The 13,996-nt window shown below is 31.6% G+C and overlaps 1 protein-coding gene and 1 non-coding gene across 2 annotated transcripts; both read left to right on the forward strand.

Moving 5' to 3' along the window:
- Window positions 1-2,136: 2,136 nt before the first annotated feature.
- Window positions 2,137-5,218, forward strand: LOC146923594 (uncharacterized). The gene is made up of 2 exons (XM_085711739.1): window positions 2,137-3,789; window positions 4,169-5,218. The coding sequence occupies exons 1-2, from the start codon at window positions 2,137-2,139 to the stop codon at window positions 5,216-5,218; spliced, it is 2,703 nt and encodes a 900-aa protein (XP_085567865.1).
- Window positions 5,219-10,345: 5,127 nt separating this feature from the next.
- Window positions 10,346-10,427, forward strand: TRNAS-AGA (transfer RNA serine (anticodon AGA)). Its single transcript has one exon. It is a non-coding gene; the product is annotated as a tRNA-Ser (tRNA).
- Window positions 10,428-13,996: the final 3,569 nt, after the last annotated feature.

Here is a 13,996-nt window from a genome sequence, read left to right on the forward strand (position 1 = left end):
TATATATATATATATATTGTAATCTTTTTACTTTTTTAGGGTGTACTGTATTAGTATATCAAACCAATATGTATTAGTTTTTTATTTATTTTTTTGATAATTTGTATACATATTGTATACATGAATGCATCAGTTTTTTGTGGTATTAGTTGTATAATATAATTAGACATTAAATTGATATAGTAAATAGTTGCAAGGTTTTAAGAGAATGATAGAACTCTTTATATAGTACCACATATGCACAATTCAAACATAAGGTTAATTCAAGCTCACTTTACAATATAGAAATGATAAACAGATAAATAGATTGAACGCTTATATTTTTTCATCAATTCATGTATTATTAGTATATGTGCAAATTTAGTGAAAAGTTAAGATAAATAATATAAAACATGTATTCATAAATAGTCTATAGTTTTTTATTTTAAAGATTTTGAAAAAGATATATAATATCTCATGATGAGCATCTATTTATATCATATTAATAATACAATGTAGGGTAAGGCAACCCAAGCCCTTGCTTTAGGCTCCTGAGTTTTAGACTTGGAATAAAGGCCTCATAATAGACAAAACTATGTGTGTGTATATAAAAACGAATAAAAGCCACACGACAAATAAATTATACAAAGATTCAAAAAACAAATGAGTTATAAAACTTTGTCATGAAGCAAAGATGGTAGACACGAGACTTTATGATGCTTACAACATGGGTTCAACACTTCCTAGTACAACTTTACAATGCGCACTATTTTTTCGTCAATGCTACACTTACATCACTTCCACTTATATAATGAAATTATTTATTTTTCTTTTTAATTGTATTTTTTTATTATAAAACCTATAAATTTATATTAATTACTCATTAAAAAAGCTTCATATTATAGTTCGCTTTATGCCATAGAATGTGTTAGGTCGGCACTGTGTAAGTGTACAGTATTTTTTAACGTAACCATAAGTGTAGTTTAGTATATATTTAAGATAAATAATTTAAAAAAAACTATTCATATACAATCTTCATAATTGGCACCTAGTATTCATTTTTCATTGAAATATATAAATAGATCAATGGATAGTAAATAATAATTATGAATTGGAGATTATATAGTTATTAAGAGAGTGGAAATGTTTTTCTTGTCAAAAAAAAAAAGAGAGTGAAAATGTTTCAATAGAGAATAAGGAATTGAAGTTTATTTAGACATGTCACATCATCACAACTCATGCATAAGAATAGCTCAAGTTCAGAATTCAAATGTGTGTGTATATGTGTGTGTGTATGTGTGTGTGTATATATATATAGACTAGTATTAATCATCGTATAACTAAAAACTAGACAAATGATAAATCTTTTTTTAAAATAAATAAATAGATAATACTTATAGATGGAGAAAATGAAAGTAAGTGAGTGTAAGAGAGAAAGTCTGCCACGTAAATGGATGGGCAGATATTGTGTGTGTGAGGCTTAATAAGTAGCAAGAAAAAGTTAAGAGTATTACTTTTCCCACCCTATGGCCTTCTCGCGCGCCCTATTTTTTTGACCAAAATACCCTTTATCCGGATAATATATTCCGGACAATATTCGGAATGTATAATCCAGACCTTTTGAAAATCACCCTGTCTCGTCAGGACTTGCGAAACTTGGGGTTGGTCAGTTGAAATACAATCCGGATAACATAATCCGGACATAACAGCTGTTTTCCGAAGAAGATATTCCGCACGCCCTGTATTCGAAACGAGCGGGAAAAAGTAGACATTTTGTTCTGGAATATGTAATCCGGAGAGCTAGGTTATATATAGTTCTCCAGAACCTAGCTGAAGCAGATCACCTTTATCAAAAACACTCCCTACACCCCTAAAAAACACTCCATTTGGGCGAAATCATGGTTTGGAGCAGCAATCTGGCCATCAAGGGGTGTTAACATCATTATTTTCGTCTGAATGCAAAGGTAATGTGTATATAAACCTTTCCCTAGTCGATTTTTAGGCGATTAAGCTTTGATCGCGTTGTATGATCTTCACTGTACTTTTTCGGAATATGTAATCCGGGCTGTATTCATGCATTCCGGATAACATTTTCCGGACACCAGCAGTACAGAAACTGTGTTCATTTTCTGACTCTGTTTTGCACTGTTTTCAGTCATGGTTGTTCCTGTTGATCCCCCAAATGATGATGTACCTCAGAATGAACCTCCTGTTGTGGACCCGCTTCTTTTACTTGAATATGCGCATGATTCCGGAGATGCGAAATCCAAGAATCCCCCACCACCACCCCCGAAAGTAGTGGATGCTCCTCCTCCTATTCCTCCTGTTGTACCACCTCCAGTTGTTGCTGTTTGTATTGACCAGCGAGAACATTTTACCACCAAACGCAAGTTTGCAACACGGAATGATTTGTTGGAGTGGGTTCGACAGAAATCTAGGAAGCTTGGGTTTTCCACTGTTATTGGTAAATCCGATAACGGTGGCAATGGAAGAAATGCATTCGTTACTTTGATATGTGAAAGGGGAGGTTCATACACTGAGTACAAGAGAAAGAGTCGGCGTGAGATAGCTGGTTCGGTTAAATGTGAGTGTCCATTTAGGCTGAGAGGTTACTTGTTGACTGGTGGTGAGTGGAGCCTCAAAGTTGGTGATGGTAAACACAACGATGGCATGACAGATGTGTTGAAAGGTCATAAAACCGCCGGTCGTCTAAACCCAAATGAACGTGTTCACCTTGAAGAGATGGTGGAATCTAATGTCCCTCCGAGGCAAATGCTTACCAACTTAAAGAAGAGGAACCATGCCACTTCAACTACCATCAAACACGTTTATAATGCTACTTACAGATATAGGCGGTCCATTAGGGGTACAAGGAATGACATGCAACATCTCTTGAAGTCTTTGGTTGATAATGGTTACGTTTTTCATTGTAGGAAGTATCATGATTCTGATGAAGTCAGTGATGTTTTTTGGGCACATCCAGAGTCTATCAAGTTGTTTAACACTTTCTCCACGGTGCTTGTGTTGGATTCCACATACAAAACAAACAAGTATCATCTTCCATTGCTTGAGTTTGTCGGTAACACCTCTACCATGAAAAAATTCTCCATTGCTTTTGCCTATATGATGTCTGAGAGGCAAGACAATGTTTATTGGGCTCTTGAGAGGTGTCGTGAGATGTTGCACTCCAAAGATCTCTACCCCAAAGTAGTTGTCACTGATCGGGACAATGCTTTGATCAATGCCGTGGAAAAGGTTTTCCCTAAAGCTACTACTTTGTTGTGCTCATATCACATTGGACAAAATGTGAGAGCAAAATGTAAAGTGGATTGCAAAGTGACGGATCTCAAAGGCAAGAATGGGCAACCGATTAAGCCTGGTTCGGTTGTGAAGACTGTGATGGCTGCATGGATGGATATTGTGGACTCCGACACGGAGGAAGCATATATTGATAATTGGACCCGGTTCAAAGTTGTATGCTTAAAATTTCCCAAGTTTTTGGATTATGTTGAAAAGACAATTTTGGATCCGGTTAAGGATAAGTTTGTGAGGTTTTGGGTTGACAAACACCTTCATATGAGGAATACTACAACAAATAGAGCTGAATCTGCACACGATCGGTTGAAAAAGTATCTGAGTAGTAGTATGGGTGATTTGAGCACAAACTGGAAATCCGTTCATGCCATGCTAGAGCTGCAACATACCGCAATACATGCTTCGTTTCAGACGAGCATTATCATGCTTGAACATTGGTTCAAAGACAAGGTGTTTGGAAGAAATTCACACCCACTAGAAGACGTTGGGGTTCGAGTACGAGGTTGACCCGAAGCTTAAAAAAAAAAGACATCTCTCTATTGCCAGAATGGGATATTTTCCAGGTATTTTCCCAACACTGTGTTAGTTTATGTTCTGCCCAGTATTTCTGTTTCTGTATTCTGTACTGGTGCAATCCGGATAACATAATCCGGACATAACAGATGTATTCCGGATTATGTAATCCGGATAAGTAGCATTTACGCCCCATGCAAGTGCATTTAAGGCTCATGCAAAGGGTGTATCGGGAAGTTCCGGATTATACAATCCGGATTACCTTCTCTATTTCGGATTGTATAATCCGGAAGACACCAGTAGTAACAGAATGGCATGTTTCTGACTGGTTTGCTTCTGACTGTTTTGTTACACATTGTAGGCGCGGTTCAAGGACGCCGATTACAACATGAAAGTGCATTTGAAAGAACAATTCCGGCAATTTGTTTTACCGGAAACCACCTCTATGCGTCCACTGCCAAATAAGGTCACCACCAAAGGAGCTCCAAAGAAAGATAAGCAAAGAATTCGATCGACAAGGCGGTCCCCTTCCCTATGGGAGATTGTTGACTCCCAAGAGCAAGAAACACAGGGTTCACAGACACGGTCAACAGGGACAAGTAGAAAGAGAGCACGGAAAAGCAACATGTCTCCTACTCCTCCTAAGCCAATTCCAAAAAATCTCAAGAAGCCAACACCCGTTGAGGTCCACATACCAAACAAAGACCAAATCCCAAATTGGATGCATGGCTTTATTCAAAAGGTTACGGATGTACCCGGTGATGGCCATTGTGGGTTCCGAGCAGTTGCGGTCCTACGTAACTTGACTGTTGATGATCACGTATTAGTCCGGTACAACCTTTACAAAGAGCTTATCGGTGTAGAAAATGGCCGCCATCGGAGGATGATTAATGATGATAGGCGGTATAACGAGGTCTTGGACGCTCTATCCTACTCCGGTATTGGCATTGCACCACCAGATAAATGGATGACAATGCCGGATATGGGGTTCCTCATCGCACAGAAATTCAACCAAACGGTTGTTGTGTTGTCCATTGGGAAATCAGAAATCTTTTTCTCTCTATGTGGTCCACCGCCGCCTCCAACTATCGATCCGTTGATATGTCTGGCATATGTGAATGACAACCATTTTATGGCCTTGAAATTGAAGGATGGTTGTCCGATTCCTCCCACTTCCGCTCTATGGAGACAATACCATCGAGAGGATGCAGACACATGGCCTGATAGATATGTCAATCGTATGGCAGATTATAATGAGCTAAGTCGGGCGGCGGGTGTAGAGGTCATAGAAGATGATGAAGAATTGTACGTTGTTGAAAATCTTGATCCCGATGAGAGGGTTGGTGCTGGACCTGCTCCTGTTGTGAAGGTTGAAGTGGATGATAGTCCCATTGATCTTTCAACGCCATAGATTAGATATATATCATTAGTTTAGTTGAAATGTATATCATTAGGTGAAATGTGTAATGATATAAATTCAACTCTTTTTTTGGTATAATGATATATATAATCATTTTTTGAAATAATATTTAAGTTAATTGTCTTTTATACAAACATATATAACGATTTATTGAAAAAAAATGATAAAAACCACAATGACATGAAAATCTGTTTCAGTTCTGTGCACTGATTCATTCCGGATTATATAATTCGGAAATCCCCGAGGGTAATTTTGGAAAAAAAATAGGGCGCGCTAGGAAAGGCATAGGGTGGGAAAAGTAATACTCAAAAGTTAAAGGCAAGTAGATACTCATTGATTGCAATGTATTTTTTTTAACCAAATTGATTGGAATGTATAGTACCTATCAATATCAATTCCATTTTTTTGTTTGTTATTTTCACTCCTTATACTCAACTCTAAAAATTTATAGCATTCATTTGATTGTAATTTGGGTCTCACTAACCAATACTCCCCGGAACATCAGTTAGGAAATTAGTAAATAGAAATTTTGTTTTAAAAATATAAGATAAGATTTATATTTTTTTTTATCAAAGTAGTGATTATACAATTTCTTTATCAAGACTTACTTGTTTTAGATGTTTAACCAATGTTCATGGACACTCTTTAGCATTCTCCTTATAATTTTTATCTTTAGAATATTTGTCCTCTAAAAAAAAATCTTCAGAATTTTTCATTTTCAATTATTTAATATTTTAAAATATTAAGGTAACTTTTATTCAATTTTTTTATAATACTTTAATACTTTCTCCGTTTCAAAATGAGTGTCATTTTAGCTAAAAGAATTTGTTTCAAAATGAATGTCACTTTCAGTTTCCAATGCAATAATAATTTCTCCTTTTCAATTGTACCTTTCAATTAATACGATATACACTACTTCCAAAGTATTATTTTTTTCTTTAATGAAAAACAAACCAATAGTTGATTAGGATAATTTGGTAAAATAACATATCTCTTTCTTTTAATTAATGTATTTCTTAATATATGCGTAAAAACCTTAAACGACATTCATTTTAAAACGGAGGGAGTACAATTTAATTTTTATATAAATAAATTATGTATCTTCTCCCTTTTGTATTAAAAATGTTTTTCTTCCAAAACTAATCAAACAAGATTTTCACTTTCATAATGGAAATAATTTTTTTCAGTAAAAATGATATTTAAATTAAGACACAAACATGGTTAAAACATCAAAAATACAATATGCAAGACCGGTGAATCCACTAGGGAAACTTAAATTTTAGTGAGCTAAGAAGAAGAAGAAGAAGAAGTGAATATTTTACTCAAGAAGATATAAATCACATTAACTTTAAAAATATCTTGAGTTGGAGCCACAATTTGAGAGATCTTCATCATTTGACAACTTCCCCAAAAAGACATTGGCCGCGACTACTTAATAAGTAAAGCTTATCTTTTTTATAAATTTAACAACTTTTCACTTTAAGGTTGTAATAGTTTAACAACTTAATACGAGCCTAAACAATTTTCTCACATTTTTTGTACCATTTTTTGTTTTAAAAAACTTAAAATGAATGTTTGTTTCACAATATGGGCTAAAGTAATGAGAGTGTACATTGTTTGTTTAAAAAGGTAAAAAGAAAAATATGAGAGTATACTTGAAAACCTCCCTTTAACGGGTTAGCCTCCAAAGATAATCACTTATTAAGTCTAGTATAGTATTTTGTGCAACATTCGAGCAATTAAATTAGGAGGAGCTCTGCAATATTTTCTAGCAACTAATTAAATAAACTAATAAAAAATACACAAAAAATACATAAAAATACATAGTAATTTATTGTCCAATTCTAATATGACAAAATCTATCTCAACCAAAAGAACATGTCAATGATTCTCCATATAAAAAATTATGTCAATGATTATATATTTACAAAGGTAGCCACCATAATAACGAGTAATTTCTTGACTCAATGATTATTACCTAACCTACCTGTCATTTTTATGCATTAACTTTACAAGTTCAACCCATTTTGCTATCTCTTGTCCAAGTAACATTCTAACTAAATTTGACTAACAAATATAGAAATGATTAAATAATTAATCGTATTAACTTTGTAGCCTGCAAAAAGAAGAATGACCATGTTAGGACCTTAAAGTGGTCCTTTGTTAGAGGACATTATGTTTAATAAAACAAACGACATTTTTAATTGTTTTGGACCATAAAAGAGGAAATGAATGGCATGACATTTTTAATTTTTTTGGACCTTAAAGTCGTAAATGCATGACTATTGGCCGGGCATCTCACATGCATATTTGTTTCATGGGTCATTTATTCTTAACCCCTCTCAACTGTGTAAGTGATTTAATCTTAATCTATTTCCAGGTGTAAACATACAAAAAAGGTGTAAAATTTGATGGTTTAACCCGTGCAGATTAAACAGTAAAATTACTTATACCAAGCATGGTAACAATAAAAGTTGTCGTGACTATGTGCGACATGATTAAGTTGATTCTGTTGGTCAATAAATTAATTAGTGTCATTGTCATTAGTGTCATTGTCAAAAAAACAAATGAATTAGTGTCTTTTTTTTTTTAATTATCACTAAATACAACGGATTAATTACCAGATTTATTGAGATTTTATACTTCTTTTCTTCTTGGTAGTATGAGGTGTGTACTACTTTGTAAATGTCACATGTCTTATCATTTGCAATAAGGATATAACCTCCAAATAAAAGCAAAAGAACAATGAGAAAAAGCCAGAGCTTTCTAGTTGCATTGAGGCAATCCTTTATCTAACTTATCATCTACTTATCTAGAGGTATTGTTGGATATGGGTCAATTCCACGACCCAACACAACCCGAAGTGTTTGATAATTGCTCTTCTTCCTTTTAAAATTGCTTATTCCTTGAAAAATATTCGACGTAAGTTAATTAACGTTCGATTTTTTTTACGTGAGTTAATTTACGTTAATCATTTTTTACTATAAGTTAACTCATACATGCACTTTTAAGATCAGTGAATGAACAAAAATAAAAAGGAAAAGAACAATTTCCATAGTGTTTGGTTAAGAAATTTTATAGTTTGGATTGAATCCGAACCAACCAAACCAAAAGTAGTTTGATTCGGCTGACGAGTTTATGATTTAAGATCTACAAATCTTATATGCTCAAATTTACTGTGATTTCTTATTTCATTATTGTCAGTGTAGTTTAAAACTTGTATATGTTGATCTAAAAGTTTTCAATTTACAACACCATATTTAAAACTTTCAATTTAGTTCAACTTTTAAAATTTTAAATTGTGAAATTTAGTTCAATGTTGAAATTTTACGAAATAATTAACCTCTTTTTTTTTTTTTTTTTTTTTTTTAAAAAAAAACTATGTTTCATGACTTAGTGAGAACCAAACCGCTCATCATCAAACTAGGTTAATTTGAATTTGATAAAAAATTACTAATTTGTATCCAATTCAAATCAATAGAATTTGATTGGCTCGAGCAACATATTTTGCCAAAATTGATCCAATCTGTAAACACCCATACTTTTTGCAGCTACATTATTAGAAGGAAACATATATTAAAGGGTTAAATATGTTTTTGTTCCGTATAAATATGTTAATTTTTCGTTTTAGTCCCTCTAAAAAATTTCTTCAGCTTTTGGTCCCTAAAAAATTTTCCATCTTCATTTTTGGTCCCTCCTTTAAAGTAAACTCATATGTAGAATTCATATTTTTGAATAAAATTTTGTAGAAAAATTCATAATATTATGAGAACCTCTCCTAAAAAAAATTAATTTTTTTTAACAAAACATGAATTTAATATGAATTTTTATATTTTTTACGGTTAAAAATTATATTTAATTTGTATTTTGTTAAAAAATTCTAATTTTTTTTTGGGAATATTGTTTACAATATTCTACACATTTCTTCACAATTTCATTAAAATATACAAAAATTAACTTAAAAATAGGGACCAAAAGTAGTGATTGAAAATTTTATAGGGACTAAAAGTTGAAGGAAAATTTTAGAGCGACTAAAACGAAAAGCTGATGTATTTATAGGGACCAAAAACATATTTAACCCTATTTTAAAAAAGGAGTGTTTTTGTTTTGAGTAAACCACCAAATTGATCAATTTCTTTTAAGTTTCTTTCAAATTAGTTTAGACTTTGTAAATATTTTAAATTGGTATTCGATTTTATCAAAAGTTTCTCAATTAAGTGACTCTCTTTATATTTTTGTCATATGACGAGAGACCTAATTGAAAAACTTTTGACAAATACTGGTTTGAAATATTAACAGAGTCCGTGAATAATTTGAGAGTGACTTACAAAGACATGAACCAATTTGATGATTTACTTCTTTATATTTTTTTTTCTAAGTCACTTTAATATGAATCTTTAACCTCCAATAGGTCTCTTGAGGTATCTCCACGTCTTAGATTCTTCGGATATGCTATAAAACTAATCCTCAAGTCAACGCAAAACATTCAATTTCTTTTTATTAAGGTTGAACTACCTCTCAAATGAGTGATTCTAGAAATTGAACTTGAATTCTTTTCTTGGATATCTTTGTTATGGTAGTTGAGAAAAACGAGCATTATATTTGTGTGCTACAAATATTTTGATACATTTTGAGTTTTTTTTGTTGTTGTGATCAATCGAATAAAATCATGGTCTTGGTAAATATCACTCTCACCCTCTCTCATCTATTAATTAATATTTACATTTATAAATAAACAATATTATAGTAAATTTCTCTTTATGTTATTTGTGTTATCCATTGTAAACCAAACATCTTACATGAAAAAAACCGCCTAGTATCTTGAATATTTGTTCAATATATTATAAAAAAAAAAAAGACTCACCATTTAACGAATTAAAGAGACTCTAAATGATATAGACTATGATAACACAATTCTTCATGGTACGTTAAGGTTAATCAAGAAACTTATTCACCAATATTATGTAATTGTAAGCTGTATTTTTGATAAAATAGTCAGAAAGTCCATTTCAAGTTTATGGAAATTTTTGTATCAATTAGAAGCCACTGTGTTTTCTATGTTAACGAAAGCCAAGAATATTGAATAGTTTCGAAACAGAGTAAAACAAGAACAACAAAGTGGACGTGCCGGAGTGGTTATCGGGCATGACTAGAAATCATGTGGGCTTTGCCCGCGCAGGTTCGAATCCTGCCGTCCACGTTTTTACAATTTTTAAATTATGAACAATTTTTTTTTTTTACCGGTGTAGACGGAAACTTTTTTTTACTTCTTCGTGGATTGAAACTTCGATTTCGTAAATCACTAACTCATATACATTGGATAAATTTTAAGGAAAGCATAATCAATAATTAAACTAAATAAAGATGTCGTTTATATAGTACATACACCCTCCTCCGGTCACAAATATAAACAAAAACTTACTTTTTAGGTTCATTCAATAAATGATGTATGTGGTCTATTTAATAGTCCATATACATCATTTATTGAATGAATCTAAAATGTGAATTTTTGCTTATATTTGTGACCGGAGGGTGTACATGCTACATCTATATACATATAGTATTGTACATCCTCATCATTATAATGAATGAATAATATAATTATCTTTCTCTCTTTCAGTTCTAGCGTCTCAATATATTATCAAGTGTGAATATGGATAGATAGGTTGGATTTCATTGAGAGTTGTGTCATGAAAAGATTTACTTATAAGTTGGATTAATATTTTCCACCAAATATGAATAGGTGAATGATGTCATAAAAAAGGAATGTACTGTCATATGATTAGTGCCAATGTAGTAAAAATTATTGTGGATATCGACTCTTAAAGAGCATGATAATAATAAGAGTCCCCCATTGAGTGGATAAAATGTTCAATATACAATGCTCTTTCCACTTAATGAATCAGTCTTTGAGTTGTATTCTTCTTGTTTCCTTAAGTTTTGACAATTGAGCTCTTAACGAAAGTACCAAAATAGGACGACCCAATTTGCGCAAGGCCAAACTAAAAAACTTTAAGTAAAACTAGAACGAAAATAGAGAAAAATGGTAATTTTTTCATTCATTTTAATGATAAAATAAATTGATGCATGCTCATTGTATGATAACTATAGCACCTACACACCGTAACTAATTAATAAGATATGTCTAAAAGACCCCTTCTAAAATAAACTAAGCGAGTCATTATTCTCAAGATCCTACATAACACAAGTCTTACAAGTTGCAAGTGTGTGAATAATCTCACTAACCTTAGAAGTAAAGGCAAATGACAATTCTTGACAAAAAAAAATAACAAATAGTAAAGGCATTTACTCATTGAAGTTAGTTATAGACCATTCTATGAAATGTGGAAGGATTAGAGAAAATGGACATCCAAGAATATTAACAGCACTCCATTGATTGTCTATTAAAGATATGTCTCATTAAAATATTAAAAAAAAAAAAAAGAATATGAGTACAACATCATTTGTGTGAGAAATTGTATAAACTCAAAATCAATTCCAATATATATATATATATATATATATATATATATATAGATGACATATACTATGAGAATGGGTATCTTATATGAGAATGGTGAGAATAATTGTCAACCATTGGATAAAAAATTGATGGTTGAGATTAAAAAGTTACATTTTAAAACACATATAGCTCTCCTTATTATAACAATTATCATTCTCCTAATTTTCGATTGTAATTTGTTCATCTTCAACTTTCGGCCGATATCATTTTCCAGAATCTATCCAATATAACCCCTTTCGGTTTATATTTTGGAATTCACAGTACAATTCAACAAACATAAAAAATGCAATTCCATTTTTCAATTACTTTCTTAGTTATCGCATCACATACACTTTATTTGAGGTTCAATTTTCACATTTTCATGGAACAAGTGCTGTTAGATTTAATTAATCAAAGCTTAATTTTAAAAAGAAACAAAAGAAAGAAGATAAATAATGAATTCATCGAGTAGATGAAGATGAAGCGGCCAGGAAGAAGTGAAAATCTAACTAGGTTTAAAATAAATGATACAGTAGAGAGAGGCATGCGTGTTTTAAAATGAGGCTTTGTAATCTCAACCATCTATTTTTTATCTAATGGTTGACAATTATTCTCACCATTCTCATGTAAGATACCCATTCTCATAGTATATGTCCTATATATATATATATATATATATATATATATATATATATATATATATATATATATATATATATATATATATATATATATATATATAGATAGAGGGCATATCAAGTGAGAGCACTTCTTAATATGAGAGATGAGAGGACTAAATGCTAGCCATTGGATTAATCATTACTATGATAATCAATTTTAGTAACAGTAGCGTAACATTCATTTTCACCCCTTTTCTTTTCTTCCTCAAAAAAAGAACCGCTTCATCTTCTCCCTATTGCGTCAGTTTTACTTTGCAATTACAAACATTAAAAAAAATGGTTTTCTCATAGTGATTTCTGTTGCGTTTGTTTATTACTGAAGTGATTATATATTCTTGCCATGACAATGAAAAAGTGGTTTTCCTCCAAAATAAAATGCTAATTTTGTATCAATTCATCAACAACAAGAAGAATTAGTCATGCTGGAGAAAAAAACTAAAGCAAGTCTAAGAGAATTTTCAACAAAAAAGAGAGTTTATTTAACATTAAGAAAATACAGAATCCAAATTGTAGTGCTTGGTGACAATAGACAGCAACGATGGAATTCAAAAGGGTCCACCCATCGTTTTTGTTTTTTCAAAAGGGTTCATGAATAATAAAATTGATATTTTTAAGTTTCGATGAATCATCTTCTATGTAATTTCTCAACAATTATCCCTAAAGTTTAATTTTCCATGGATGTAGAACCTCCAGTTTGAGTTGAGACGTGAGGAAGGAAGAATACAGAGAACTGAAAATAAGAGAAGTGGAGGACGATTCAATAACGTGAGACCACGTTTTTACAAATGTCATATGAACCATTAAGATTGATCTAATGGTTGTAATTTAGTCCTCTCATCTCTCACAATAAAAACCCTCTCATTTGATATGTCCTCTATATATATATATATATATATATATATATATATATATATATGGGTTTTGCTACATGCCACCCTTTGGTGGTGTCTTTTAGCAAGTCACACCTCAAGGTGTGATTTTCACTTTTTAGTTATAACTTTGCTAAAAGACACCTTCATAAAAGTAAGTTGGTGTCTTTTCGCAAATGCTCATAGAGTAACTTGCTAAAAGACACCTTCACAAAAGGTGTCTTCTAGCAAAACCCTATATATATATATATATATATATATATAGACACACACGATACTTATCAAATGCATAATGCTTTCTAGATAATTCAAAAAAGTTAATTGTTAATCAAATTGAATTGTAGTCTTGTGAAATTAATTGATCATATTTTAAGAGAGAATTAGGTAAGAAAACAAAAAAATTGACCATATTTTTCTTATTTGATCAACTATATGTATGACAACTAATAAGACAACCATACATTTACAAAAAAAAAGGTAGATATTGGTACGAAAATCAAAACAATAGAGAAAGAAAATAAAAATATAATGTAAACATGAGAAAGAAAGTTGTCATAAATTGATTGTATAAATATCATTTTTCTTTCCTTATGGACAAATTTTTTAGTTGCGTTGTAAAAATTTAAAACTATTTTGATCAATAATTACAATTTCAATAACCAATTTACGTATTCAGTCAAATCTCTATAATACTGATCGCCAAAATCACCACCCAAGA

This window comes from Medicago sativa, chromosome 5, assembly GCF_051527215.1.
Source record: "Medicago sativa cultivar Bolivia chromosome 5, Bolivia_mono, whole genome shotgun sequence".
Classification (NCBI taxonomy): Eukaryota; Viridiplantae; Streptophyta; class Magnoliopsida; order Fabales; family Fabaceae; genus Medicago; species Medicago sativa.